The 27,954-nt window shown below is 52.8% G+C and overlaps 1 protein-coding gene across 2 annotated transcripts; it reads left to right on the forward strand.

Annotated features, from left to right (window-relative positions):
• SYNM (synemin) lies at positions 1–26,998 on the forward strand. Of its 2 annotated transcripts, none has more exons than XM_059180120.1 (5): positions 1–936; positions 7,593–7,717; positions 17,951–18,018; positions 20,737–23,117; positions 24,060–26,998. In XM_059180120.1, the coding sequence occupies exons 1-5, from the start codon at positions 127–129 to the stop codon at positions 24,396–24,398; spliced, it is 3,723 nt and encodes a 1,240-aa protein (XP_059036103.1). In that variant the 5' UTR covers positions 1–126; the 3' UTR covers positions 24,399–26,998. The 2 variants fall into 2 exon arrangements, with proteins under 2 accessions (XP_059036103.1, XP_059036102.1); XM_059180119.1 differs by having other exon boundaries at positions 2–936; positions 20,737–23,186.
• The last annotated feature ends 956 nt before the right edge of the window (positions 26,999–27,954 follow it).

The raw sequence follows: 27,954 nt of genomic DNA on the forward strand, positions 1-27,954 counted from the left end.
TCGCGGGCTCCTGCCCCAGTCTGCGGGCCTCCGGGATAGCGGCGGGGCCGGAGCGGCTCAGAAGAGGGGACAAGACCAGGGCAGGAGGGAACCGGCCGGCCGCCAGAGCCCCGTACGCCCAGCAAGATGCTGTCCTGGCGGCTGCACACGGGCCCCGAGAAGGCCGAGCTGCAGGAACTCAACGCCCGGCTCTACGACTACGTGTGCCGGGTGCGGGAGCTGGAGCGCGAAAACTTGCTCCTGGAGGAGGAGCTGCGCGGCCGGCGCGGGCAGGAGGGCCTGTGGGCCGAGGGGCAGGCCCGCTTCGCCGAGGAGGCGCGCGGCTTGCGGCAGCAGCTGGACGAGCTGAGCTGGGCCACGGCGCTGGCCGAGGGCGAGCGCGATGCGCTGCGGCGCGAGCTGTGGGAGCTGCAGCGGCTGGGCGAGGAGGAGCGCGCCGCCCGCGGCCGCCTGGACGCCGAGCTGGGCGCCCAGCGGCGCGAGCTGCAGGAGGCGCTGGACGCGCGCGCCGCCCTCGAGGCGCTGCTGGGCCGGCTGCAGGCCGAGCGCCGCGGCCTGGAAGCGGCCCACGAGCAGGACGTGCGGGAGCTGCGCGCGCGCGCCGCCCGCCTGACCATGAGCTACCGGGTCCGCGCCACCGGCCCCGCCGCGCCCCCGCAGCGCCTGCGGGAGGTGCACGACAGCTACGCGCTGCTGGTGGCCGAGTCGTGGCGGGACACCGTGCAGATGTACGAGGACGAGGTGCGCGAGCTGGAGGAGGCGCTGCGGCGGGGCCAGGAGAGCCGGCGCGAGGCCGAGGAGGAGACGCGGCTGTGCGCGCAGGAGGCGGAGGCGCTGCGGCGCGAGGCGCTGGAGTTGGGGCAGCTTCGCGCGCTGCTGGAGGAAGAGCTGCGGCGGGTGCAGGAGGAGTACGAGCTGCAGGCGGAGGAACGGCAGGTCCGTGCGCGGGGGACGGCCCCACCCCGGGCCCCTACCTGTGTTCAGGGTGGTGGGGGGGGGGCGGGGGGCGGCGGGGCTGCCTGGACCTGTCGCATGCGCCCGGGGCGTGGCGCCGCCGGCGGGTGGGGGGCCAGGCCAGAGGGGGTTCGACCGGCCCTGGCAACTTAGCGCTGAAGGGGGGTCCCTCGCTCTGCGTCGGAAGAGGAGCGCGGTTTGTGGATCAGCTAGTGCCGGGTGGTGGGTCCCGGTGGAGAATTCCGTCCCTGTCATCTTGTTAGGTTGTCAGTTTCTTTCGATCTTGCCTTGAGCGGGTGCAAACTGACAAAAGACCCAGGACCCAGCCAGCCCTAGGCTCCCTTTCAGCTTCCCGTGCTTCGCAGACCTAATTCACATAAAAGTCCAACAAGAAGCCCCCTGACTTCCAGAAACGACTTCAGAAGCGACAGCTCTGTTCCTTCTGGGCTAGGTCTCTGTGTTGGGAGGTGTCTCGGCAATGTCAAGTCCCGACCGGCAGCTGTTCAAAATGACAGCCCCTTGGCGGTAGGGCACCCCTGGGGAAAACTTAAATCATCGCGTAAAACGGTTATTTTGCCAGAGTGATTTCCCAGTAGGAGGCGGCCGGTTTGGCTCTCTGAGCCCTGCCTTGTGCGTTCTTGGGAAGGGCTGCCGCCTTCATGCAGGCAAGAGGTCCTTCGGGTATGTTTTTCTCGAAGTCTCCCCAGCAGATATCAGATCTCTGGGTAGTGGAAAAGTTGTGGAAAGGGGCTGCTCCCTGTGGCAGGATGTGATATAAACAGTTACTATTTCAGAGAAGCAAAGCCCCAACGGACACTGAGGGGGGGGGGTGACACCTGTGCGGGTTATTGTCCCAGTTGGGTACTAAGATGGGACCTGGTCCTGCCTCCTGGAGGCCAGAATTGAAAATATCCCCAAATCATACCATCAGTAGTTCTCAGGACAACAGTTTAAAACAACACCCACAAAAATTCAGAAATATTTTAAGGGGATAATTTGTAGCTTAGGGTTAAAGATTTGTGGTAGAGGGATTGTGTGTGTGTGTGTTTAAATGCAGGAGTAAAGGGAACACAGAGGACTGTGGGGATGTGACAGGTGTCCACAAAGAATCAGCGAATATCTATCGACTGCTCCTAGGTCTTGAGCACTGCCTTGGGTTTTCAGTATTCAAAAAGCTGGCGTCTAGATGGGAAATCCTATAAAGCAGTGCAATACGAAATTGTTTGGAATGTAATCTTGTGGAATGTGGGTTTTGCTGGGCCTCTGCCTCATAGTTTTCAAAAGCATTCTCCTCACCATTCCCTTGCAGTGGGAGCTCCTTGGCTCATTTCTGCTTGGGATACGCTGTCTGAATCGGGGAGGGGCCCACCTGCGAAGTGCCTTCTCCGGGATCCTGGGGTGGGGTGTGTGTGTGTGTGTGTGTGTGTGTGTAACTAGACTCAGCAGTCTGTCTGGTGATTCCTCTCTCATTGGAATTTGAATCTTTGCCCTAAAAATAGGGAGCAAGGAATGTCGACGGGACTTTGTTGTTGTTGGTTTTTTTTTTCCACTTCCAATCTGTATGTTTCATCGCACTGAATATGCCCTTATCCATAGCTCAGATCTTTCCCCAGTTAGCTTTAAAGCCAGCGAATTTCAAATTGCATCTTTAAGATTCAACATCAAACCATTAGCATTTTTTCCCCGAAGATTTTATTTACTTATCTGACCTAGAGAGAGAGAGAGAGAGAGAGAGAATACAAGCAGCGGGAGTGGGAGAGGGAGAAGCAGCCCGATGCAGGGCTCAGTCCCAGGGCCCCAGGATCATGACCTGAGCTGAAGAGCAGATGTTAATGACTGAGCCACCCAAGCATCCCCCATCAGTATTTTTTTTTAAGGGTAAAAATACTAGGGATTTTGTTAAAGAGTATCTGTGATTTAACACCAAGCCCTCGATTTTTTTCACATTCTATAGAAGATCGGTCTGGGGAGACTGAAAACAATAAAACTGGGTTTAACTAATCTACTGTAGTGAATGTTTCATTACTAAGAGTTTTTATCAAGTGCTTCTGGCATGCCAGATACCCCAGGAACCAGGCCCTTGATATCTACCTATTCACTCTTAGTACTCTGCCCGATCTTATGAGGTAGATTCCAGGAGCCCCATTTCACAGATGATGAAACTGAGGCACGTATGTTCTCTTCAGGTGCCAGTGTCTGAGCCACTAACCCCAGATCCAACATTTCCTCTCTTCTCTGATCCATCAAAGAGAAATATTAAGCCAGCATTCTGCCTTCATAGAAGAATGGTAATTATTCTTCCTAAGGGCTGGCCCAGAGGTGCCCATCAGTCTGAAACCTTAAAACACTTTCTGATCCTTCCAGCCGGCTGTCAGTATAGTTTTCGTGGCAGATCTGTTTCATTCATTTACTTTTTGCCTACGCTGTGGTTTAGTGGGAACCCTCCCCTCAGTGCCCACTATCTCCCTGCCTTGGGGCCTCTTCTGTGGCCCAAGAGAACCGGACACTGGCTGGAGCTCTCTTTCTGGGAAAAGCGGTTCTTCCCCGAAGGCCTGTGTATTGGGCCCCGCACCCCAGATCTGCCAGAGAGAATTTTGCTGAACTGACATCCAAGCCCCTAGCATTTTGTATACGGTTGTGATCCCCTAAAGCCTGAGTAATTCACCCTGTCTCCCAGCTCATTGGAAGAAGCTTTGGACAAAAACTCAGGAAAAAAAAACACACCTCGACATTTTTGGTTGAGGCTCCACCCCTCTGCCCCACCCCTCCGCCCCCCCTTACCCCTATAAACGCTGAGATTTTTGCTTATGAGACTGAGCTCTTAACCTTTTGAGGCTGACTAGAAAAGGCTTCCAAATCCCCAAAATGTGACCAAATGAGAAATTTCTTTTGACCGGAAGGGGGTGGGGTTAGCTGCCCCACCTGGGCCTGAATTCTGGCTCTGCCCCCGGTTGTGTCTCTGTTCCCCCATTTGTGGAACAGCGGTAATAAAAACGGCTCCCAGGGTGCCCACGCTGGGTTCATTCGTTCATCCGACCACGACAGAGCACGTCGTGGGCCGAGCCTGGGTCTTGAGTGCCTGGGATATAGCCTGAACGAAACAAAACAGAGAAGAAAGTCCCTCGTCTTTGAAGGTCTTGAGGTGGAAACAGTGCAGGGTGTCCTGGAGGTGGGTGTGGCCAGGCGTGGGGGGGGGGAGGGGGGGGAGTGGCCTCTACGAGGACTTGGGCTTTGGCTCTGAGCAGCATGGGTGATACTGAGGAGAGGTGAATGGTGACCGGCTATATCTGAATGTCCTTGCTCTGGGGCTTGTGTGGGACAAGAGTTGGGAGCAGGGAGAACTCTTTAGGGGACCTCTGTACTAATCAAGGCAGGAGGTGCTGGAGGTTTGGACCAGGGGCAGCCACGAGGAGCTGAGAGGAAGCTGTTCTCTGAGGTCAAAGCCCAGCAAGGCCTGCAGGTGGGTTGGAGGCAGTGGAAGAGAGGGGGGACATCTAATCGACTCTAGAACTTGTTGCCTGAACCACTGGGGGTGTGGAGGAAGGAGTGCTCGTTGCTGAAGGGGGTTGGGAGCAGGAGATGTGGCCCATTTGGGTGGGAGATCAGAGTTCACTCTGAGATGCCTCTTAGATGTCAGCCTCGTACTGAGAGATACCCTCCCGAGTCTGGAGTTGAGCATATTATCTGGACTAGAGCTAAAAACAAATAAAATTTTTAAAAAATGTAGCCTTCTATTAACGCTCGTTATTCCAAATGCATTTAGTTTTGATGTGTCAGGGAGGTCGTCCCAGTATCTAAATTCACTCGAGCTCCACCAGTCAGGATTCTGAGTGACCGTGACATTCGCAGGCTCTTCCTGTTTTGTCCGTGGGACTAGCTCAGCTGAGAGCAGCTCTCGCTGGGGGAGGAGAAGGAGTTTTCTTCGGACCTGCCCAGCAGCACGCTGTCCCTGGTACGGACCTCCATTGCATCATCACCCATGATGCCATCCGGAAGTTCCCGAAATAGCAACTCAAAAAGGTGACCTCTCTCCCCAGCTTTTATACCGTTAGGTGGGGGACTGCTCTTGCTTGGTTAGAATCAGCAGTGCTGGGTGTCCTGCTCCAGCGCCTCTGGTTCGAAAACTTCTGGCAAAGTCAATGCCACGCCGAAGCTTGCTTCAACCAGCAGGATCGGTTACAGTCTCTATGGAGACTGGCGCCAAAAGGTCTTATTTACGTTCCCGCTTCCAAAAGCCAAGTCATTTTCCTTTGACAGTTTTGGGAGAGTTGAATCACACGGAAATGTGGTTGGAACTATACTTATTTTAACTACAACACAGTTTGGGTTTCTGTGTCCCCCCTCCTGTTTTGTGGGGGTGCAGATCTATTCTGTGCCCTCTGGGAAGAGAGAGAATCTTTGTGCCTACCTGTGGTTTCGCATGGCGGGGGGATTCTGACCTCCTCAGGATGTTCATGGATAGAGAACCTAGTGTTTGTGATAACTTAACAGTTTAACAATAATTGAAGTTCTCTTTAAAGAAAAAGATCAGTACTGATTTCCAAGTTTTGATATTCAGGTTTCATCTCCTGCAGTGAAAAGGTGTAATATTGGGATGTTTACAGCATGTCTTACACTCTAATCTTAGACCTGGGATTATACTCCCTCTAAAATGGGGGGGGGGGGGTGTGTGTAGGGTTTTAACACCAAAACTTGGCAGAAGAATGTTTAAATATCACGGCTAAATTTTGGCAGCCCTGTCACTTTAGTCAAGACTGGAATGGTCTGCTTTAGGCAAGCCTCACTATCTACTTACATGCCAGTTTTGGAGAATATTAATGTAGATCTACCCTGGGATACTAGCTAGAGGTTCTTAAATCAACTCCTCAGCTTTCAAACCTAAATGCTTTCAGTTTTGGTTTTTAGTGTGCTTTATGTACACAAAGAGAACCTAGCAACAATCATTAGCGGGTACAGAACTCTCAGGGAGGTAGGATTATTTACATGCCGATCATGCATCGTTTAAAGTAGTGGATCCAGCGTGAGATCTTAATTTGTCGGTTTTTGCTGATCTTACATTTTTACTGCGGACCTTCAGCATATCACCTGGTGCCTTTGCTGGAGGGATTACAAGGGGGAGTAGAAACAGATCCCCTCTCCCGACTGTCTTTTTTGAATTCCCCAAAGATCAATGTCTAAAAATGTAGCCAGTTTAGTTAACTGTCTTCAGAAATAAGGCTGTTTTCCATTACCAACCAGAAGTTAAAGAATATGGACTCATTTCAGTGTTTAAATATTTGCTCAGTTAATTATTCCCCAGAGCAACTCCGAAGTGTCGAAACGAAACCGTAAAATGGTACAGACGAAGCCGCTGTGTTTACAAGCTCAAAGACAGTGTCGATTTAAAATAGCATGTTTTTAAGGAGGCAACACGCATTATTGTGATCGTTTCAAGTGCAGTTCACTGATTGTGTACAGGGTGACTTGTAGGGGATGAGCGCTTTTCTAGAGGTGGGGGATGCGCAAGAGAGCCGGCCATGCCCTGCAGTGTCTCCCAGCTGGTGGGAGGGACAGAGGGGTAGATGTAATTAGCCAGGTGTGAGTGGACGTGCCCTAAGGGCTGTGAGCATGATAGGAGCACATGGGAGGGAGAGCTCATTAGTGATGTCTTCTGAGCACAGTCAAGAAAGAGTCACATCCGGGTCCACGTTGATATTTACGCCCTGAGGATCTTCTGTCTCACCAGGGCAGCTTTTCTGGGTGAAACAAAGAGCTCGGTGGGAGAACCTGCTTAGTGTTGGGGGAAATTATGTGTCTGGGGGGAAATTGTGTTTCAAATTGGTGGGGCTTCCGTTTCAGATACTGTGAAAGCCCCGTGTTGTGGTCTGGGCTCTCTTTGAAGAGGATCCCCTTAGACCGATTGGCGGTGTTGACTTTCCTAAGCAGCCGGATAATGTTGGAAAGACAAAGATGCTTTCAGGAACTTCTAAGCATTCGTTCTCACTAGAGAGTGGGAACAGAGCAGTCAGTCCCCTGTCAAAATCACCCCTATGTAATAATAATAATTTTAAAAAACTACTTTTTAAACATTTTTTTAATTTTTTAATAAACATATAATGTATTATTAGCCCCAGGGGTACAGGTGTGTGAATCGTCGGGCTTACACATTTCACGGTACTCACCATAGCACATACCCTTCCCAATGTCCATAACCCCACCCCCCTCTCCCTATCGCCCTCCCCGCTGACCCCCCCTCAGTTTGTTTTGTGACATTAAGAGTCTCTTATGGTTTGTCTCCCTCCTGATCCTATCTTGTTTCATTTATTCTTTTCCTGCCCCCCAAACCCCCCACATTGAATCTCCACTTCCTCATATCAGGGAGATCATATGATAATTGTCTTTCTCCGATTGACTTATTTCGCTGAGCATGATACCCTCTAATTCCATCCACGTCGTCGCAAATGGCAAGATTTCATTTCTTTAAAAAAAAACTTCCATGGGGAAGACAAACTGTATTTAAGATCACCCTTAGAATGACTGCGTCTTTCATAAGCCTAGAGACTTTTTTTTTTCCTTTTTGCATCCTGATCTCTTGGTACCTTCAGTTTGACTCAGGAGAACTCAAGCCCTCCCATCTAAAAGCCCTTTGTTCTCTTTAGAGAGTGATAGCCTGCCTGCAGGATGAGAAGGCGGCCCTCACCTTGGCCATGGCTGACCGGCTGCGGGACTACCAGGAGCTCGTGCAGGTGAAGACCGGCCTCAGCCTGGAGGTGGCCACGTACCGGTAAGGATGCTGCTTGGGTGAAATCCCCCATAGCCTCTGGAGTCCCTGGGGCCACGTGATGATCAGACAGCAGACCCCTGGCATGGCCAGGCGAGTACTGGGCCAAAATGGGCGGAGGATGGGTGCCACACTTAGACCGCCAAGCAGATGCCTCCTCCCTCCCCGTGATGGGGCTCATAGAACTCGTGCCCTTGCCTGGGGTGTGTGTGTCCTGGGCACGAGGCAAGAGGCTCACACCTGTCAACTCCTTGGATCCTAGGAATTAGGTACAGCATTTATAGGGGGAGAAGTGAGGGAGCTAGAAAGTGGAGGACTCAGACCCAAAAAGTCTACTTCCAAGTGCCCATCACACTGTGGCTTCAAATCCCAGGGCTCTGACTCAACTCCCCATGGGTTTGGCACTGCCCTTCTCCTGGAAGTTGAGCGTGGTCCTCTAGGCAGCTGGCTTTCTTAAAATGATGACTTGAATTGGGGGTGAGCATTCTGGAAGAAACAGTCTCAAAGCCCTCAAAGGGGACAGATGGGGGCTGGGCGGAGAACACAGTCTGGAAAGCGATGCTTCTCCTTGGCTCTCCCCTTCCTGCCCCCGGGGGGTAAGAGGTCTTTGGTTGGGGTGATGTCCTGTGTTTCCTGCAGATTCCATGCTCAGTGAGGACTGGTGAAGGGGGCAGATCTCAGGCACTTACAACAGAAGGACTTTTGAGATACCCAGGTTTCCCACTTGGAAGGACAGTACCAGCCACTAACATTCTCGAGCCTTTACTGCCTGTGGGACACAGCGCAAGTGCTTTGCGGCTGCTCACTGCCCGCGGTACTGTCTCTGGTGGGTGGAAACCACTCGCCCCTCTTGCAGGTGAGGGCAGGGGGGTGCCTGGAGACCAGGGACCCAGACTGGTGAGAGATCTGTGCCTTACCCACCAAGTCATATGAAGTGGACACAATGCCCCCTTCATTCCCAGGGGGCATCAGAGCATGAATCAGCCGTGGCTGGGACTGAGCTCTGGAAAGCCTGCCTCTCCGTGAGTGAGAAGATGCAGTGGTAAATGCCATCCTCTGACGTCATCACTGCTAACAAATGGGGGCATTAAAACCTGGAGAGGCTAAGAAGGGATTAAGGTCCACTCCCTTGGTGGGAGGCAGAGCCTGGACAGAGCCCAGGCACATTTCAGCACTCCCTGTGGGCTGCCTGATCATGACTTTGCTCTCCTAACAGCCAAGTGGCCTGGGTTAAGAGAGCATGTCTGGCTGGGGTGTGCAGGTAGTCCGCCTTGCAGCCCTGGGCTAGCCCCACCGTGCATTGTCTGGAAGACTTGCCTTAGTCAGCCTGTCACCAGGGCCCTTCTGACTGTCAGGGCAGTCCTTGGCCTCAGCCCGATGCAAGGGGCAAGGCCTGCCTAGGATACAGCAGCTCTTGGAAGAGCCCCAGCTGGTCAGAGAGGTAGGCAAGCCACTGGGGGCTCTGCCAGGTCCCTGCTCTGAGCGCCGTGATGTGGCTGCATCCTGCGGAGGGGAGGGGGCTCAGGACACAGAGAGACGGCAGAGGAGGCCCAGACAGCCCGTCCTTCTCAAGGGCCATCTCTCACAGTCTCCTTGGAAATCTCATGGGATGGAAAATCACAAAATTAAATCAAGTTGGGTCAGGTGATCCGAATTACTAATAAGGAAAACTTCAAAACAGGCTTCATTTGGTGGGGAAGGAAGTATTAATCAGGACTGACTGAAGCCCTTCTCAGACTGCCTCAAGCCAACAAAGGCATTTATTCCCCGCTTGATGGAAAAAGTCCCTAGTTGCAGGCACAGTAGGTCTGGGTGTGGTCAACAGTGACTGTCCCTGCTGCTTTACCTGGGCTCTCCCTTCTTAGCTTCTCAGCTCTGCCCACACTGTGGCAGGATGGGCTCCAGCCAGCTCCTGGCTCTGTCCTTCTGGTCTTGCCCCCCTGGTCAGCGGAAAGGACTCTTTGCTCATCCATCTCAGCTAAACTCCTGGGCCCTGCAATCTGGCTCCACTGGGCGATGTGCCTGTCCCTGTCCTTGGTCGGGGGAAAAAGTACTCTGGAACTTAGAAGGGCCCACTGTCCTGTGAGCTACATGGAGTGACTCTGGGGTGGGAGGTGCCCCAAACTGGCACTGTCCTAGAGCAGATGTGGGGTTATCCCAGCAGACCCACAGCTGTGCCTGTGTTAGGTGACATCAGCGTCGCGTGACTCTTTTCTGTACAGAGGCAGTTGGATCTTCCTTGTCATAATAGTTCCGCAGGTTGGATTTGGAGACTTTCATCTTATGCTTTGTCCTTCTGGGATTCGAGCCCTTTCTTTCCTTGCTCTGTCCTGCCCCTCGTTCTCTGTCAGAGAAGTCAGAGGGCCTGTCGGCGTCTTGCCCGAGCATCTAGCACCCGACTTTTTGGTAGTTGTTCACAACCTAGCTTTTTTCAAGGGCATCGACAGGGAGCTTTTTTCAAGGGCATTGACGGGCAGCCTGATTGTCGGCGGAGACAGAGTTTATGGCCTCTGTCTGTTTCTGGCATTGCTCTAACCCAATTAGGGATTGACTTGGCTTCCTCCTCGGAATTTAGAAGGCCACAGTACTTTCAGGGAAGAGGGTGATTGATTTCACTGTCTGTCTTTCTGACGTCCAAGTTTGTACAGGGGAAATGAGGAGCCCGGCCCTGCCTAGCCGCAGATCCCAAGCCCAGGGTTCAGAACGGCTGCCTGCCTCCCTGCCTCCCAGTGCTCAGGGCATCTGGGAGATGCCCACAGACCGAAAAGATATACGGGCAGTGGAACATAACCCATTTCTTTGTACGAGCCGAGCGCCTAGCATTTTTGTCACTGCCTTGTGTCCTGCAGAGAAGCCCTTGGCATCTCTTATGTGACTCTTCCTATATTTTGTCCTGCTGCCCCAATTCTGAGAACAGGGATGAACATGCGTATTTGTGTCAGTGCCCTTTTGTTCTTCTGAACCCTTCACAGGTGCCTGCTTGATCTTTATAACCCTCGTCTTTGAGGGAGTTCACCTTTCTTCCATAGCTCCCCCAGGGAGGGCAGCAGGGACCGTCAGCCTCTTGGGGACCATGGCCCAGGGCCCCGCGCAGTGTGACTCCTCACCAGCCCTGTCCAGAGGGGTCAAGGGTGGCTGGCACAGCTTCCCGCTCCTGACCGAGATCGGGTGGATTTGCCCCAGGTTTTCCCTGCAGTGGCCCATCCCCCGTGGCTGCGGAGTTGATGTCGGTGTGTTGACTTAGCATCTCACGTATAAGCCAAGCGGCTGAGGAGCCTGCGAGCTGGAAGCCCAGACCTGTACAGCTGGGACTTGTCAGCTCTGCTGGGGCCAGTTCTCAAGTGTCACACGCATTCCCGAACCCAGATATGGGCCCTTTCCGGTTGGCCTTCCCAGTGAATAAGAAACACTGATAACAGAATAGTGTCATTTATAACTAAATGTAGACATAGGGTTTGCAAGTAAAGACGCAATTCAGTAAAATAACAAAATTCGAACAAAGTGAACCCCAGTGTCTAAGGCTGGAGGACATCCTCAAACCTAGTAGGCCAGTCACTGACCCGGGAAGACACTGGTGCCTTGTTCAGCAGGTGAATGTGAGAACGAGCCCTCTCCTCCCGCACTACAAGGGACAACGGGTGGTAATCTGGGGCTGGCTGATGGCCGAGGCACCAGGGGGAGTACAGGAGAAGATGGGCCCCCCACCAGGGGCCAGGGCTCGCCCATCCGCTTGTCCCCAGTGAAGTTACGTGGGGCTAGAGGGGCTTGTGCACCGCATACATAGTCACAAGGCCTCCTGGGGCATGAGTGTTTATTACACCAGCCACCGAGCACTGAGGGGAGTGTGGTTTCCAGCCTCATCTGCACCTGGGGGTCAGCTGGTGAACCTGCTAAAGCATCGTCCCCTGGGCCCATTCCTGAATGTTCTGATCCGCTTGGCACGGGAAGGGCCCAGGCTTTGTCCAGTGCGGCCAGGGTAGAGAACCACGGCTGCGGGCCCTCGCCGCTCCAGGGGCCATGGACTGACAGCATTGGCATCGTCTGGCTTCCCAAGCTGGTGGGAAATGCAGACTCTCAGGCCCATTCCAGACCCTCTGGTCAAAGCCAAGCTCCTGACAAGATCCCCGGTGACTTAAGGTGTCCCCCACTGTCACCAGAGCAGCGCAGGAGCATCCCGAAGGCACTGAGCCGGTTTCACAGTGGCCTAGAGGCAGGTGAATGATGGGTAGGCTGAGTGGTGTGCAGGGAGCCATGGCGGGGGATGGTGGGCGAGGCCTGCAGTGCGGGCTTCCAGAAGATCACGTCGAGGAGCACTACCAGGCAGAGGGGCCGTCTGGGTGAGAACCCAAGGACTGAGCTAGTGTGGCATCTGTGACCACTGCCAGGCATTTGGGCTTCTGGGGCAGGCCTGCTTTTGGGGGCCTGGCCTGAAGGGCTGTGTTTGAAGAATGGGCAAGAGCCACGGCTGTGAGGCCATGTTCTGTAAGCAGGGCCTGTGCTCTCTGGCTGCTCCAGGGGCGCTGGCGGGCAGGGCGCCACGCCAGCTCAGAGGAGCCCACAAACCTACAGAACAGAGTGGGGGTTGGCATTGAGGGTCAGGTGCTGTGGACAAGACCACATGGACCTAAGTCCCTCCCCACCGCACACCATTAGAAACAATGCCTTGTAAGACACACGAGTACCAGATTTCTGGGGGGGAGAAGGGAGTTGTGAGAATCTGGGAAGGCTTCAGGAGGGAGGTGAGCTTGATGGGGGTCCTGAAGGATGGTGGGGATTTGAACAGACGTGCAGGACAAGGGGCTGTTGGGGAGTCAGGGGTGCACGTGGGGAGGGACCGGTCCACTCAGGTCCTACAGACCGTTTACTGGGTCAGATAAAGACAGTTCAGAGGCGAGACTGAGAGCTTCCAGCCGAGGTTGGCAGGAAGAGATTTTCAAAAGAGGTGAGATTTGAGTTGGCCTCGAAGGGTTGGGAAAATAAGCATTGAGAAGTGGACGGGCAGGGAGAGACTCGGGAAGGAGCTCCAGGTGGGGGAGTCCGATCGGAAAACACGGGGAGGAAGGAGAGTGCGAGGCGGGTGAGGGAGGCAGAGGCCTGGGACAGGAGGCCACTGAGGTGGATTTTCTGTGGCGGTAGGAGGGCGGGGGGCAGGGGGGAGGCTGCTCGCCGCTGGCCGCTGGCACGCAGGAGGACTGGGCACAGGGAAGCCTCAGGGGTCCCTACAGTCACTGGAGATTCAGGTGAAAGGAGCTGACAGGGTGGTCAGGCCAAGGGAGCCTCCGCGAAGGCTGACCAAGGGCCTGGAGCCTGGCTGGGAGAAGGGCTGGGAACAGACTGGGCAGCTCCCGGCTGGAACCCTGGGAGAAGATGGCCACTTCTCACATGCTCTGGCAGACCAGACCACCAGAGGCCAGCCCTCTCCATGAAGCAGCTGCTCCCCCAGGAATAAACCGAGTCCCAAACCCACAAAACTGCGGGCTCTGAAAACCGAGTACGTAAGAGGCCCGTCCTGGCTTTCAGAATGGGGGACAGATAGGCCTTCTCCCTCAAAATTTAAGAGAGCCTTTTTTTTTTTTTTTTTTTAAGGTTTTGGGGCTCACATACATAAGAGGTTTTCTAAATGTCACCTGAAAGAATGGAAAGCAGAGCCAGACCATTTTTCAAAAGAAAAATACTGAAGGGAGTCTTGGCTGGCCAGATATGAAAATGGAATGCAAAGATGTGCTGCCTGGGCGCTTTCGGGCACAGTCCTTTTAAAAGGTTAGGTCAGGGGGCGCCTGAGTGGCTCAGTTGTTAAGCATCTGCCTTTGGCTAGGGTCCTGATTCCAGAGTCCTGGAATCCAGCCCCATGTCGGGCTCCCTCTGCAGGAAGCCTGCTTCTCCCTCTCCCTCTGCTTGTGTTTCCTCTCTCACTGTGTGTGTGTGTCTCTCTCTGGAAAATAAATAAATAAGTAAAAATCTATAAAAATAAATAAAAGGTTAGGTCGGACACAACGATGTCAAAACACCCGGTCTTTGTGTGTCTGTACAGCAGGGACGTAGGCGCTTCCTGTTTTCTCTTACACTGGCCGGGAGAAGAAACAGTGTTTCAACTGGAGGAAATACATACTCCATCTCGATCTGGATCACTCATAAAGCAGTAGAGATGATGCTTACTGCTGGCAATTTCCCTGTTGTAATGATATTTCCGGCCCCTGTGTTATTGTGTAATAATAATGAATGAATAATGAAATAATGACTAATGAGAAGGGGCTCACCTATCCCCTCTCATGCACCTGTTCGAAGGAAAATGGTTCTTTGGAATTTCTCCAGTGCTTGGAGAACTCCATTTTGTTTTGTTAAATTAAGTCCCGCTCTCTTGAAAACTTAGAACCATGTGTGTGTTAACACGGAGACTTAGCTGGTTATTAGGCAAAATGCTTGAAATTAATAAAATCTCGTAGTTTCGAGGAGAGGCTGCTGAGAGGAGTAACCCATACACGTGGCTGTTAGCTCTCCCCACATCACTGCAGAAACGAGTTGCTCTCTGTCCACCAGGATTTTAGGTTTTCCATCATCTCTTCTCCTCAACTGAAAGTCCGCTTTCTTCTCAGGTCCGTAGAAGATGATGATCACGATGACTGTGACCATTGATTGAGCCCCTATTCCGTGACAGCCTTTGTTGCGAGAACTTTCTAGAAGAGCCACCACCACACACCTGTGAATGCTGCCTATTTCAGCAGTGGGGAAACTGAGGCACAGAGGGTTTAAGTGACTTGCCCAAGGTCTCAGTACTAGGAAGCGGCAGGCACGGGATTTGGAACCAGGCAAACTTCCTCACTCGGGAAGTTTCTCCATCAACCACTCCCAGTGCTGCTTTTCTCTGTTTTATTAGTAATCTAGGTCTGTCTATCATTTGATTTATTTTTTTTTCAGTCTCTAGAACTGATGGATGCGTTTGGATATGTGGTTTAGAGCTGAGCACAGAGGAAGGACCAGAAGCAGCATGGCCTCGGTATTATCTCCCATTATCTGCCTGTGGTGTGGGGCAGGACCTTTCCAATTCAGATGGCGATGCTTGTCCTCTCTCCCTGCTTCCCCCTTCTGTACCCAGCCCTGCTCCAGTCAAGGTGGCAGGGGGTTCCCCACCCTCGTGAGAGCTGGGAGGCCGGGGAGGCCGTTCTGAGGCTTCTCCCTGCTCCCATTCCCTTTTCCTCCCACCACTCCCCACCTGTGGTTGTCCAGGAAGCACTTTGTGATCCATCCCATTTGGCTGCACTGACCTGCCTTCTGGAAACATCCTTCAACTGTCCCTCTTTTGTCCACATTTCTCGGGGACAGGGCGTGCCTTGTGCCCCCAGGGCAGAATAACAGCAAACACGCCCTGAAATTCCATTAGGATAATCTATCCTGGACAGAGAGCCCCAGCCTACCCTGGGCTCCGCTCAGATGACCAGTGGGGTCTATTAGGGCCTGGAGCCTGGCCAGAGGCCACATTATAGCTCACTTACGCACTATGGAGCAGTCTTGGACACCTTAATGAGGCCGGGGACTTGGTTTTCCCACACGTGTTTGCTTATCCTGCTTCAGAGGCCGCCAAGCTGTGGGGCTGTATGAAACGTTCCCTAATAGCTCGTGATTCAGGGGGTTGGCATTTCACACAGTCACCACGGCTTGGAGGCCGTTTTCCGCCAGTGCTCTCAAAATAACCAGGGAATGCTCTACCCTTTTCTTAAAGTTGCATGAGTCTGTTCCTTAAAAATGTGCCCTTTGGAGCTTTTGAGGAAATTTCTGGCATCTACTGAGTGATTTCGTCTGTGCCTCTGTCCTCTTAGTCCTGGTGGAGGGCAGGATGTGATGTGTGGCATGAGAGGCGTCTGCTAATTAAGGTGTGAATAAAACGACGGGTGCCTCGACGGTGCCCAGAAGGCTGTGTGCCAGGTGCTGGGGTGGGGAAGGAGACCCACGCCCTTGCCCTCTAGGAGCCAGCCCTGCAGAGTAGGACTGGGTTCCTGTCCAGGAGAAGTTTCATAGGCTCTGGAAGAGCCCCAGAGGGGTGTTTGGATGCAAGTCACCAAAAGATGTTGAATGTGCTTGTGTTAATATAGTCCAGGGGGTCCGGCCACAGGATTTGTTCTTTTGAAAGTTTGTACACAATGCCATTGTCCTGGGCCTGGCAGGGGTGCCCAGGCTGCCAGGGTCCCAGTAGACTCTCCATCCTGGGGAAGGAGCTGGGTGCCTTTAGCCAAGATGCTGTCCCTGCCTGGCAGTCCTCTAACCCCAGAGCTGGATGCTTATCATTGGCTCTGCGTGGGGGCTGCTAGAAGGGCTTCTGGGGTGGCCGAGGGGAGGGTCCGAGCCATGCTAGGTGTCCAGTCTTAGCCAGGCCTGGTGACCAGCACATGACCTCACATGTGCTGGGGTGGGAGAGACTGGCGGCCACTCCCAGGTAGTAACCAGCGTGTCCTGGTCAGGGTCCTGGACTCCGTTGAAACTGGATGGTGGTTTGGATTTCCCCTGAAAGAGGAGCAGAAGCATTCCTCTTTGAGGGATGAGGGAAGCTAGGGCCCCCAGCCCCCTGCCCTGCCCTGTTACTGAGTTCTCTGCTGACCTGGTCTCGTCACAGGTGTTTGTGTCCTGGCCGGGCTGGCTGGAGGAAGCAGAAGCCCTGTGATCCCCAAGCTTCCTGCCCAGCAGGCAGAGGGACGACCTCAAGTGGAACTTGGCCTTCCTACCAAGCCCCGCCCCCAGCGCTGTGGCCAGTCGCCTCTCTGGCCCTCAGCCTCTGGCGCAGACCCTTAGAGTCCGACTGCTCCCCTCACCTTCCCCTTATTATACACAGACGGCAGAATTTTCTCGGCAATGGAGGCTATTTGTGTTCCTGGAACCTAAAATGCTGGGTCAGGAGGGTGTGGGATTAATGGGTTGGTGTCGGGTTTCCTGGCTTTGGCACCAACTGGAAGGGCTGGGGCTGTATAAAGCCCCGGCCCCTAGTCTTCCAGAACGTCCACCTGTGTGCACCTCAGCCCCCGCTTCCGTAGTGGGCCCACCCATGGACCCCACGAGTGGAGTCCCACTCTTGGCTTTTCCCCGCGGGGCGGGCCCTCCCTGGCTGCTCTCTACCTGCCTGTGGGGTCCTCGCCCTCGCGGGAATCCCCGCGTCTGAATCAGCGGGAATGGAACTTGGCACTGGTTTGCCCGAACCGCCGAGTCCCCGCTTAGATCTGGCGGCCCTGCCCTGTCTCAGTGCCCAGCTCTCCATGGTTACCGCTATTTCCGAGTGGGCCCTGCTTCTGGCTGCCCTTTGCCATATGTGGTGTACTCCTTGGAACCGAAGGTAGTGACGACTTCCCATGTTGCTCTAGCGACCGAACAACTGTTGTGCCCGCAGCAGCCGGCGTCCTAGGGGTCTCTCCGTGTGACGGGCCTCCGCTGCTGACCGGGGCTGAGCTGTCCCAGCCCGCCAGCCCCTGCACTCTGTCCCCGGGGCTCCCGGTTGTGCATGGGAATGACAGCCTCAGGGGGAGTCTGCAGTTTCAGACTTCTAGATGAGGCCGAAGGGGTCACCCAGTCAAGTGCTCTTTGCTGTTTTGTTAAAGGAGATAAGGGGATGCTTCTGTGGGTGCCCCAAGGCTCCTTGGAGTGGTGCTGGTGGGGGTCTACCACTCTGCCTTTTCCTTGTCTGCCTGACTGCTTTCAATTTCTCTCCTTCCCCAGAGCTCCAAGATGTCCCCAGAGAACCCAGCATGAAAACCACACATGCCCTCTGCTGCCTTATTTACAAACAGATGGCATCCTTGCTCTGCTCCTAGTCAGCCCCCCAACCTGGGACTCCAGGAGGACCCCAGTGGGGGGTTGTAATTGGCCTGGGGTGACCTGCCATGTGTGGGCCCCTCCCTGCTTCCCAGATGAGCCAGACAGACCGCTGACCGCCAGACAGACCCTCCTTGGTCCTCACCAGTCTACCTCCTCCTTCCCCTCATCCTGGCCTTAGAAGGGTTTTCCAGAAGGGCTTGCCTCTCCAAAACTTCCGTAGCCCTCACCACTTGTTCTTTTCATCGCTCTGTCCAGCCAGGCCTGCCAGCGGGCTTTGCGCCCCTCCGGTGCTGTATCTTCAGACACGAGTCCTAAAACACAAGGCACTGTGGCACTGTGGTCACTGGCCAAGTACTACGTACCGTGACTTATAGCAGCACATCTCACTCTTCTGTTTCCTGATGAGTTTTGTTGTTGTTTTTTTTTTAATTATTTTTACAGAGCCTTACTGGAAGGTGAGAGCAATCCAGAGATAATCTTGACTGAGCGCATTGAAAACATACCACAAGGTAAAAATAGAAGAAAAGCCAATTATTTAATTTTGGGACGTTTTCCGTCTGAACAGTTTCATTCTGTTAAATGGTTAAATTGGAAAGCATCATTTGCCTGGAAGAACTGGGGTTAGACAGGATTTTTTTTTTTTTTCAGGTGAACGTTATTCATCCCTCTGTCAAGTACCAAATAGATTTTATTTAACGGGTCTTGTGGTTTAAGTAAGAATGTAAACGGGAATGTGTGGGAAAACGCTTAGGAAACTCATTGATTCCTCTGGCCAGTAGGGGAGGGAGGCGAAGGGGCTGGTGGAGACGAGGGGGGGAAGGGGGGGAGATGCTGGGCGGGCGCTTGTATATCCCACCCTTTGGAGGGACCGCCCTGTGCCCTTTACACACGGAAGACTTACAGCTTTAACACAAGTATAGGGAGGTGTGACTCTGTGAAGCATGGAGTCAACATTCTGGAACTTGCTCCCCCACGAGAGGCAGAGGTGGGAACGGTTACACCATTTGTATTGCCCCGGGTCGGCCTAGGCAGGTCAGGTTGGTGTATGCCGCAAGTGTTCTTGGGAGCCCTGAGGTCCGTCTTGATGGAGGCTGGAGGCTGCAGAATAAAGCTCATATTCCTGGTAGCCGCAGAACCCACAGAACAGGGTAGCGTCCGTTAGAAGGACCCTAAGAACCTGTAGAATGACTTTAGGAAAAAGAAAAAAAAAAAGCTTTTAATACCCTATGGAACTTAAGGGGCTTTCTGGCCGAGGAAGGACAGATTGAATTACGTACAGTACGCTCAGTCTCCGACTAACTCAGCAGGGTTTCAGTCTCCCTGGCTGTTATCATATTCAAAATCGTGGCACTTTGGGAATGCACGTCTTTGGTACTTGAATCCAGAGAACATTTGGTTAACTGCCAATATGGATAGATGGCAGATTTAAACAAACAAACAAACAAACAAAAAACACTCTCCATCTTTATTTTTCAAAAATTGCAGCCCTCTTAGGCGCTTCACAGCTTTCAAAGGTCACTGGGTTGAGAACCACGGTTTTGGTTCCAGGTATCTGTGACTGGTTCGGATTTGGTCGTAGACAGCATCCAACAAGTTTGCCTTCTGATTTTGCGAGTAAGGTTGACAAAAGCCAAAGATACCGTTCACCCGTTTCAAGGTTTACTTAGCTACATTTTGTACTTGAGGGTACATAAGTCTTCACTTAGCTGGGAGAGAGGAGAAAAGGGGTAGGGCCAGACTGGGGGGGGGGGGAACCAACAGTTTAGGGCTAGGGCTTGATGGATCTCTGCTGAGCTGTGGTCACCGGTCTAGGAAGAGCTCAGCAGGAGGGCTCCAGGGAGCCTCTGTTTTATTCCTTGATTGTTTTGTCAAGCTTTTTAAAGGATACAGAGACAGTATTTGTAAACTAAACTTAGTCTGGCCGTTACAGATTATGCCAAAAGCAAGGAGGGTTAGAAGAAAGAGGACAGGCGATGAAATCTTTCATGAAGCTTTGAGCTTCCAGATCATTCTCTGTCCTGTATGATATACATACCCATTAACTATTCACTGAGTACACATACAGATGTGTTCCTACATAGTGAATTTCTCAGTGCTTATGGAGATGCTTATGTTTCTCCTGTAATATGGTCTAGAATAATCCTGGCCACTTGCCCACAAGGTGATAAAACCTGAAACCAGTCTGTCATCTTCCATATTTCTCCGTGGACCTTAATTAAAAACCAGATGCTTCCTGTGCTTTTCTAGGGGTTCATCTTCTGGAGCATCTCTGTTCAGGATTAGTATGTTGATTTGAAAGGAGGAATCTTCATAGAAAATGTCCTGGCCTGGCTTCTCTCCTGTGTCCTGGGATCTGTCCTCCAGGGGCCCCTGCCCTTGGCTGCCATGACAGGGACACCAAGCTGGGGGAGTAGGCTTTCCCTGGCTCAGCCAGATGGGGTGTGGCAGGCACCAGGGGGCGCTCTCCGGGCACCTCTGAACTACCAGCTGCCACTCTGAGGAACGGGTCCCCTAGTGGTGGAGTTTGGACACGCCCAGGGTAGCACCCTCTGTGGGTGACCCCAAGCCAGGCAGGGAGCCCCGCGGTTGGCCTCCCACACCCAGGATTCTGACATTAAAACAGACCGTAGTGCTGGTGCCTGGTCGGCTTCAGGCTCTTTCTCCCTATCAGATGAAAAGTTTGTAAAAATAGAAGGGTAAAAGTAGAAGTCAGGGAGCCTTCGAAAAAGTTAAATTCTGCAGGACTTGTTGGCCCAACGTGGAAACCAACGGCAAATAAGAACCCATGGGATGGTGGAGGGACAATGCTGGCTGGTCCTTAGTAATCCTGCACTAAAGCTCTAATCCGCTGAAACGTGTCTCAGAAACTTAGGTCAACAAAGTCAAAATGAATGTTTCCAAATTACCATGACATTGTGACATTTCAGTCCTGGAAACAGGCACCCCAGGCCTCTCTGCTGCATGTACCGTGCTCTGCGATCACGGCTTTGATACGCGTGTGAAGATTCATGACGTTTTCAGACCGGTAACCGGAGAAAGGTGTTGGTTTGAAGCACGTGTCGCGCTGTGTTTTATTGTAACAGGATTTTTAAAACCAGCAGAAGAAATTATTTGGGGACCGACAGTCTCTCATTCAGAGCGCCCGTTTTGCCGTGACCGTACGCTTTTATGATGGCGCTACGGGGTTTGAGATGAAAGAACGTAACGATCCCTGTCCTTTTCTGCAGAGCTCAGGAGCACGTCCTATCGATACGCCAGCTCGGTGTTACACAGGGAAAATGAGAGGAATCGGTTTGCAAGGCAGAAAGCACCCGCAGCCAACTTCAGCCACAGCCCGACGCGGCGCCCTCACCTGCTGGCACAGCCCACCATTGGGAGTGCAGCCAGAAGAGGCCTCCTGGGTTCAGAATATTCTTCCCGGACCACCACCCAGCAGGAAACAACTTACGAAAAAACCTCCAGCTCACATGAGAAAATCTCCAAGAGTCCAACCAACTTCAGAACTTTCTCTTCAACACACAGTCTTTTAAGAAATACTGAAGCTCCGGTGAAAACATTCCCTGAGAGGCCGAGAACCCCGGTTCCACAGGACACCTCCGCCCGTGCGGCCCGAGAGTCTGCTGTGGCCTCCAAGTCCTACCGAGAACCCCGGGGTGACGTGTCCACAGGTTCTTTCCAAAGCACTTGGTCGAGTGAGAGGACCATCGCTGTGACAAAGACAGAAGGTGATGCCACGAAGGAACAAGACAGAAACAGGCCAGGAACCGTCCAGAAAAAGTGGGAAGAGAAGATGTTTGATTCCAAAGAGAGGGCTTCAGAGGAGAGAAACCTAAGGTGGGAAGAGCTGACAAAGTTAGATAAAGAAGCAAGAATGAGAGAAAGCCAGCAACTGAGGGAAAAGGGGAGAGGGAGGGAGTCGGCGCAGGAGAAAAGCGTGAGAGAGAGAGAGGTACCCATCAGTCTAGGAGTCTCCCACGAGAGCTCGCCACAGGTGGCCCCAAAAGCTTTCCAGACGCCCCCACGGGAGGACACTCGTGACGGTACCGGGAGAGGCGTGGAAACCCGGGAGGCCCGGTTCAGGCTGGGCCCCGGCGACACCGCCAGCTCGCCGAAGGGCGAGTCCACGACCGAAACCGTGGCAGAACACATCGTGTCCAGCATCCTGAAGCAATTCACCCAGTCTCCAGAGGCGGAGGCGTCTGCTGATGCTTTTCCAGACACAAAGGTCACTTACGTGGACAGGAAAGAGCTTCCCGGTGACGGGAAAACAAAGACCGAGATCGTCGTGGAGTCGAGACTGACGGAGGAGGTCGATGTGTCAGACGAAGCCGGCCTGGACTACCTTCTGAGCAAGGACATTCAGGAGGTGGACCTGAAGGGAAAGGCGGCCGGGAAGATGATAGGAGACATCATCAACCTGGGTCTGAAAGGAAGAGAGGGCAGGGCGAGGGTCGTCAACGTGGAGATCGTCGAGGAACCCATGAGCTACGTCAGTGGGGAGAAGGCAGAGGAGTTTTCCACCCCGTTCGAAGTGGAGGAGGTGGACGATGTGTCTCCGGGCTCCAAGGGGCTTGTTGAGGAGGAAGAAGGTTACAGAGGAGCAGACGTCACGTTCTCAGGAAACCAGCGTAAGAAGACCAGGTGGCCCCATGAGAGTGTAACCCACGTCGAAGAAGTCACGGAGGCGGGCGACTCGGAAGGGGGAGAGCAGAGTTACTTTGTGTCTACGCCTGATGAGCACCCTGGGGGGCAGGACAGGGACGAGGGCTCCGTGTATGGGCAGATCCACATTGAAGAAGAGTCCACCATCCGGTATTCTTGGCAAGATGAGATTGTGCCCGGGTCTCGGAGAAGAACCAAGAGGGAAGATGGGTCGGGAGAGACAGTTGTGAAACCACCAGACATCTGGGAAGCTCCACCGGAGGAGGACGCGGGTCCTAGTCACTGGAAAGAACAAACTAGAAGTGGTGAATTCCATGCTGAACCCACAGTCATCGAGAAGGAGATTAAGATACCACATGAGATCCATATGTCCATCAAGGGGGCCTTCAAGGAGCCCCGACACCAGCTGGTGGAAGTGATCGGGCAGCTGGAGGAGAACCTTCCAGAGCGCGTGAAGGAAGAGCTGTCGGCCCTCACCAGAGAGGGTCAGGGTGGGCCCGGGAACATGTCCGTCGACGTCAAGAAAGTGCATACCTCTGGCGGGAGGGCCGTGACCTTGGTTGCCGAAGTGAACCTCTCAAAAACCGTGGACGCCAATCAGTTGGATCTGGAGGAGCTGAGCAAAGATGAAGCCGGGGAGATCGAGAAGGTTGTGGAGTCGGTGGTACAAGACAGTCTGGCCAGGCAGCACAGCCCGGGCCCCGGGAGCCCAGACAGGGAGAGCGCGGCGGAGGCCCCGGGGGCCGGCCTCCGCTTCAGGCGCTGGGCCACGCAGGAGCTGTACCGCCCCCACGGTGAGGAGGACGAGGCCGGCCGGGCCTCCCCCAGCACAGAGCCGGTCACGTCCCAGGGGCCCGTGTCGGCCACCGTGGAAGTCACCAGCCCGAGGGCCTTCGCCCAGTCACACGTGCTCGAGGATGTGAGCCGGTCTGTGAGGCGCGTTCAGGTAGGCCCCGCAGGCATCTGGAGAACTGAGCACGTCTCCCACGAGGGACCCACGGCACAGGTGGTGGAGGTAAGTGGAGAAGGTGACCTAAGTCAGGCAGCCAGCTCGGCCGGCACCACCTGATCTTGGAGGCATCTCACCCTGGGTCCTCATCAAAGTCAAGTCTTCCTCCAGGATCTGTCCCTGCCTCAGGAGTTGGGCGAGGGGGTGTGCACAGGAGAGCCTGGCCCCATGGAGCTTTCCATAGACACAGAGAGGCACAGTGTGTTTGGCTCCAAACAGTCTCACGCTGAAAGGGAAGTTATTTTTCAGGCCCCATTTCTAAGGGTGGGGAAGGGCAGTGATTATCTTCAAACTGAGACTCTGCGGATCCCCAGACTTCCGTAAGGCCCCTTCGGGTTGGCCCTAGAAGGGGGTTCCGTGAGCAAATCTAGGTCATAGCCCTCAGACAAAAGGGGGTTGGGTGTCACAGAAGCTTGGTCAGGGAAAGGCAGATGCATTGGGCAGGTCAAAATCAGGTCTCGGGGACACCCAGCCGCTGAGCAGATCGTCCCCCTGCCCAGAGCACTTAGCAAATGGCACAGCAGTGCCCACAGACAAGGCTCGGTAGACGGGAGCCAGGCTGCCCATAGGTACTCTGTGCATGGTGAGATCCTGGTGACCAGAGAGGATGCCTCCCAAGGCCTGGTTCCCAGTTGCCTCAGGATGCCAGTGTGGGAGATGCATTAGGGGCAGAAGAGGCCTGGGGCGTTAGCAGGTACACTGGGCTGGGTCCCGCAGCATACAGAACCTCCACAAACAGTGGTCTTCCAAGGACCCGTGTCTGAAACCCTTGCACCTGCTGGCTCAGTGGGCTCCCCCGAGCAAGGCAAATTAGCAGACAGCCACAGAGTGCTAAGGCGGGTGGCGCTGGGGCCCAAAGACACCCCGTTTCCCTTTCAGGTGGACGTGAGTAACATAGAAGTGACCCCCCGCTGGACACGAGAGACCACAGTCATCTTCCCCGTGGGGACAGAAGCATCCGCACATGGCACCCCTGACCCTGGTGCCTGGAGAGATGGGGGCAGCGGGAAGGCCTGGGTGGCTGACGGGAGCTTTCAGGGCTCTGCTGGGGACGGACACCAAGTCCCTGGGGAAAAGGGCAAGGAGCAGGCTGAGTTTGACAAAACGGTGCAGCTACAGAGGATGGTAGACCAGAGGTCGGTGATTTCGGATGAAAAGAAAGTGGCCCTCCTCTATCTAGACAATCAGGAGGAGGACAGTGAGGGACACTGGTTTTGATCAATATTTCCTTTTCAGTGGTGTTTGGTAACATGGCAACACACAGAGGCCTTTACTAATTAGAAGGAGGGAGGCTCACTCTTTATGAAGACGCCCCCTTTTTCTTTCGCCAGAGTGCTCCGGGCGATGTCGATTTACATTGTCATCTGTAAAGGTTTCAAATTAATTCACGCCTTAAAAGGCGTTGGAATTTTATTTTTGAGTTGGAACTTTGACAGAAATATTTTTTATCATTTTAGTCTTCAAAGTTCCTTTTCCTGGAGTTTTCTCTCCACTCCTAGAGGCAGTTTCTACCAGTTCTGCTCCTGGTCACAGAAATGCCTCACGTCTGTATAAAATCATAATTAACTATCCATAGGTCAGATGCCTATACGGTGACAAAATCCAAGTAATATATTTACGAGTCAATCTTATTTGCATGTGCTCATATGAAGTAATAAGACTAGCATCGGAAAGAAAAAATGTATGCATTTTTCTAAGTCTTTTCGAAAAGAAATCCTAGGAAGGAAGTAGCTTGCTTCCATTAAGGAAAAAAAAAAAAAAAGGCTCTAAATGATTTTTATCTTTAGGAAAAAGTTAAAATCACTTTAAGACATGAATGAATTGCTTTCTATATGCATAGCTTTATAAAAAAAAAATATATAGTGTTTTATTTATGGAGAGGATGGCCTCAGCCTAATGTGGTATTTCAAGTCCCTAATATACCTGCTATGTTTGCACAGGTCCCAGAACCCTGCATTGGGCCTGCGTGTGCAGGGTAAATGATCCTTGGAACTAGCTTCGGGTACTTTCTTGCAGCACTAGGTGGTTAAGTAGTACATGGTCTAAATAGCCTTTTTTGTTACAACCCAAGTTCTGGAGCTTCTCTGCACCTTAGCCCTAAGCACCTACACATTGAATTTCCCTGGTGGGAGGCAGATCCCAAACACCATAAAGAGACCATTGATTCTCGGACAAGAACTTGGCTTCCCATATGGTCATGCAGTGACCCCGGGAGCACAGAGTGGATGGTGCCCCCCAAACAAGCCCTTTGAGCCCACTGTGGAAAGATCCGAGGTCTTTGTGAACTCAGAGCCTGGGGGATGGAGAACAAGCACTGACCTCGAGGAAGTTTTTGAGCTTTTAACAGAAATCGTTACCATTGGGGTCGTTTGCTCAGGGGAGAGAATACTAACGTTGAAGAGAAGATGATGTTTGGGGGGAAGGAGCTGGGCCTCCATCTGGCTGTCCGGCACTGAAGCATCCAGGAGGGGCCCCTGGAGGAAGGCAAAGGCCCTACCCACCCCGGGCCATAGGATGCCGACCTTCAAGTCTATATCGCAGAGTTTAAGATACTAGAGGGAGGGTGCTTTTATTTTACATAAGGGCATTACTTTTAAGGCTTCCATCTGCAAAGGTCTGGCCTCACGCAAAGATAGTATCTCTCACAGCATAGCATTATTTTAATCCAAGCTTATTCCTGGCATATCAAGTTGAAGCTGTATTTCCTCTAACACAGAAGCTAGAACTGTGGGTAGTGAGCTGAGGAATAACGATTCGAAGTGACAGCAGCCTCAAGTGGGTTATGGTGATGGGGGTGGTGGTTATGGTACGAGGAGTTGGCGGGGGGGGGGTGTCACACAGTGTGGCTCTGTGGCCCCCAAGACCTCCATCTCCTCAGCCCCCAGAAATGGCAACAGCCGACAGTCCAGGGAGAGCGTATTTTCTTAATAAGTGGAGGTAGGAGACAGCAAAGCTTTCAGGATGATCTGACAAACACCGAATACGGGGGTAGACAAAGTTGACTTGCCCATTTGAACCGTTACTGTCGGCCAGATGAGCTAGTACCTGTCACAAACTGGTCCAGAGGCGACAGCTTTGCAAACAGAGGCTCCTTATTTCTAGTACAGAGACGGGCTGATTTTGTTAGCAGTAGTAGGTGATGGTGTCTGTAGAAGTAGAAAGGTATAGAAATCACCTTGATTTGTTGGTCAAAGGGACAGCCTATGGGTTTGATGTCCATACAGACTGAAGATGGGGAGAGTCTCTTCTGTGAGTCAGAGTGGGCTTAGTTTGATGGCCCTTGTGATCTGGTAAATGCGTACTAACGAGGACAAATGATTCCTATCACGACCCGCCTCTATTTGGAAAATATCCGAGGCCTTCATTTATATCTCCATGTTAGAACGCGCATCTGCCGGGAGGGCTCGCGGATGCAGACTCCCGAGAGCAGGGCAGGCCTCCACGCTGTGCATATTAGCCCCACAGCTCCGGGTCCTTTAAAACCAGTCACTCTGGAGGCAACAGAAATCAGCTCTGGGGGAGGGACAGAACCAGTATTTACCGTTGTGGACACAGAACAGTATTAAGAGATTGCTTTTCACCCTCCCGCGGGCGGTTGCGATATTGTATGGTTTCGGATGTATATTGAGGATGGAATCATCGAAAAAGCTGATCTTTCTAAGCTCCTGTTCCCTACAGAGGGAGATGTCACAAGAATGTATAAAAATAAAAATTGGAGGGAAAAAACAAACCCCACCTTGTTCCTGGAGAGAATGAATGTTTTCTAGTAGCTATTTTTGTGGTTTCTATGTAAACTTGAATTAAAATATATGTGTTTACATGCATGGTTTTTTTTTTTTTTTTTTTTTTTAAGTAGTGGTACAGATTCACTGGGGAGACTCTGTCTGAGAAGGTCCAGTCCCTTACCTGAATTAGAACTTGGCATTGTTCACACAGAACTAGAAAGCATGGCAGACAGAGCAAAACCCAGATGGCTTGTATCCAAATACAGACGGACAGTCTGTGGTAAGAATGTGGTCGTCCCAGCCTGGAAGGCTAGTGCCGTAGGGTGACCACCATCCCACTGTTGCCTGGGATGGAGGTGTCTCCCAGGACATAGGACATTCAGTGCTAAAACCAGGACAGCCCGAGGCACACCAGCATGGTTGGTTCACCCAGTGAACCCAGTGTAGACTGGAGAGGTTAGTAAATCATGGCTGTTTCTTAGATGCTTGAAAAACTTGCAACTGTTTGAGACACAGAAGAGTTTTTAGATACACTTACCTGTGTATAACTTTTTACCACGAAGACCACAAATATCTATAGTCTTCCTCTCCTGCTGAAGTTAACACATTTAATGGACAAGAGATGTTTGGGCGGGCCATTCCTAAATTCATTCTTTCCTGGGGTAGGGATGCTATTATTTAAAACGCATTTTAGTTTCTATGACCCCAAGACTTTATCCTCCAAGAAAGGCAGAAAGGAAGAAGTCCCGTAAGAATTCACTGTTTTTTCCCCCAGAAGCCCAGCGTGGACTCCTGTGTGCCCGGGCTGCGGCCACAGCATAGACTGGGAGGCTCACACAATGGACATTTATTTCTCCCAGTTCTGGGGGCCGGAAGTTGAAGATCAAGGTGCTGCTGGATTCGGTGCCTGGTTGGGGTTGTCTGTCCGCTTTGCCTGATGGTCATCTTGTGGGGTCTTAACGTGGTGGAGACAGTGATCGTGTCTCGTGTCCCTTTTGATCAGGGCACTAATCCCATCCATGGGGCTCTACTCTCACGTATTCATCACC

The sequence above is a fragment of the Mustela lutreola genome, chromosome 7 (genome assembly GCF_030435805.1).
Source record: "Mustela lutreola isolate mMusLut2 chromosome 7, mMusLut2.pri, whole genome shotgun sequence".
Classification (NCBI taxonomy): Eukaryota; Metazoa; Chordata; class Mammalia; order Carnivora; family Mustelidae; genus Mustela; species Mustela lutreola.

What these genes read in the sequence shown, in the direction of transcription:
- SYNM (XM_059180119.1), top strand. Translation starts at nt 127, where the DNA reads ATGCTGTCCTGGCGGCTGCACACGGGCCCCGAGAAGGCCGAGCTGCAG. An exon ending in CTGGAGGTGGCCACGTACCG is followed by an intron (nt 7,718 to 17,950) that starts GTAAGGATGCTG and finishes TTATTTTTACAG; the next exon opens with AGCCTTACTGGAAGGTGAGA. An exon ending in CCACGGCACAGGTGGTGGAG is followed by an intron (nt 23,187 to 24,059) that starts GTAAGTGGAGAA and finishes TTTCCCTTTCAG; the next exon opens with GTGGACGTGAGTAACATAGA.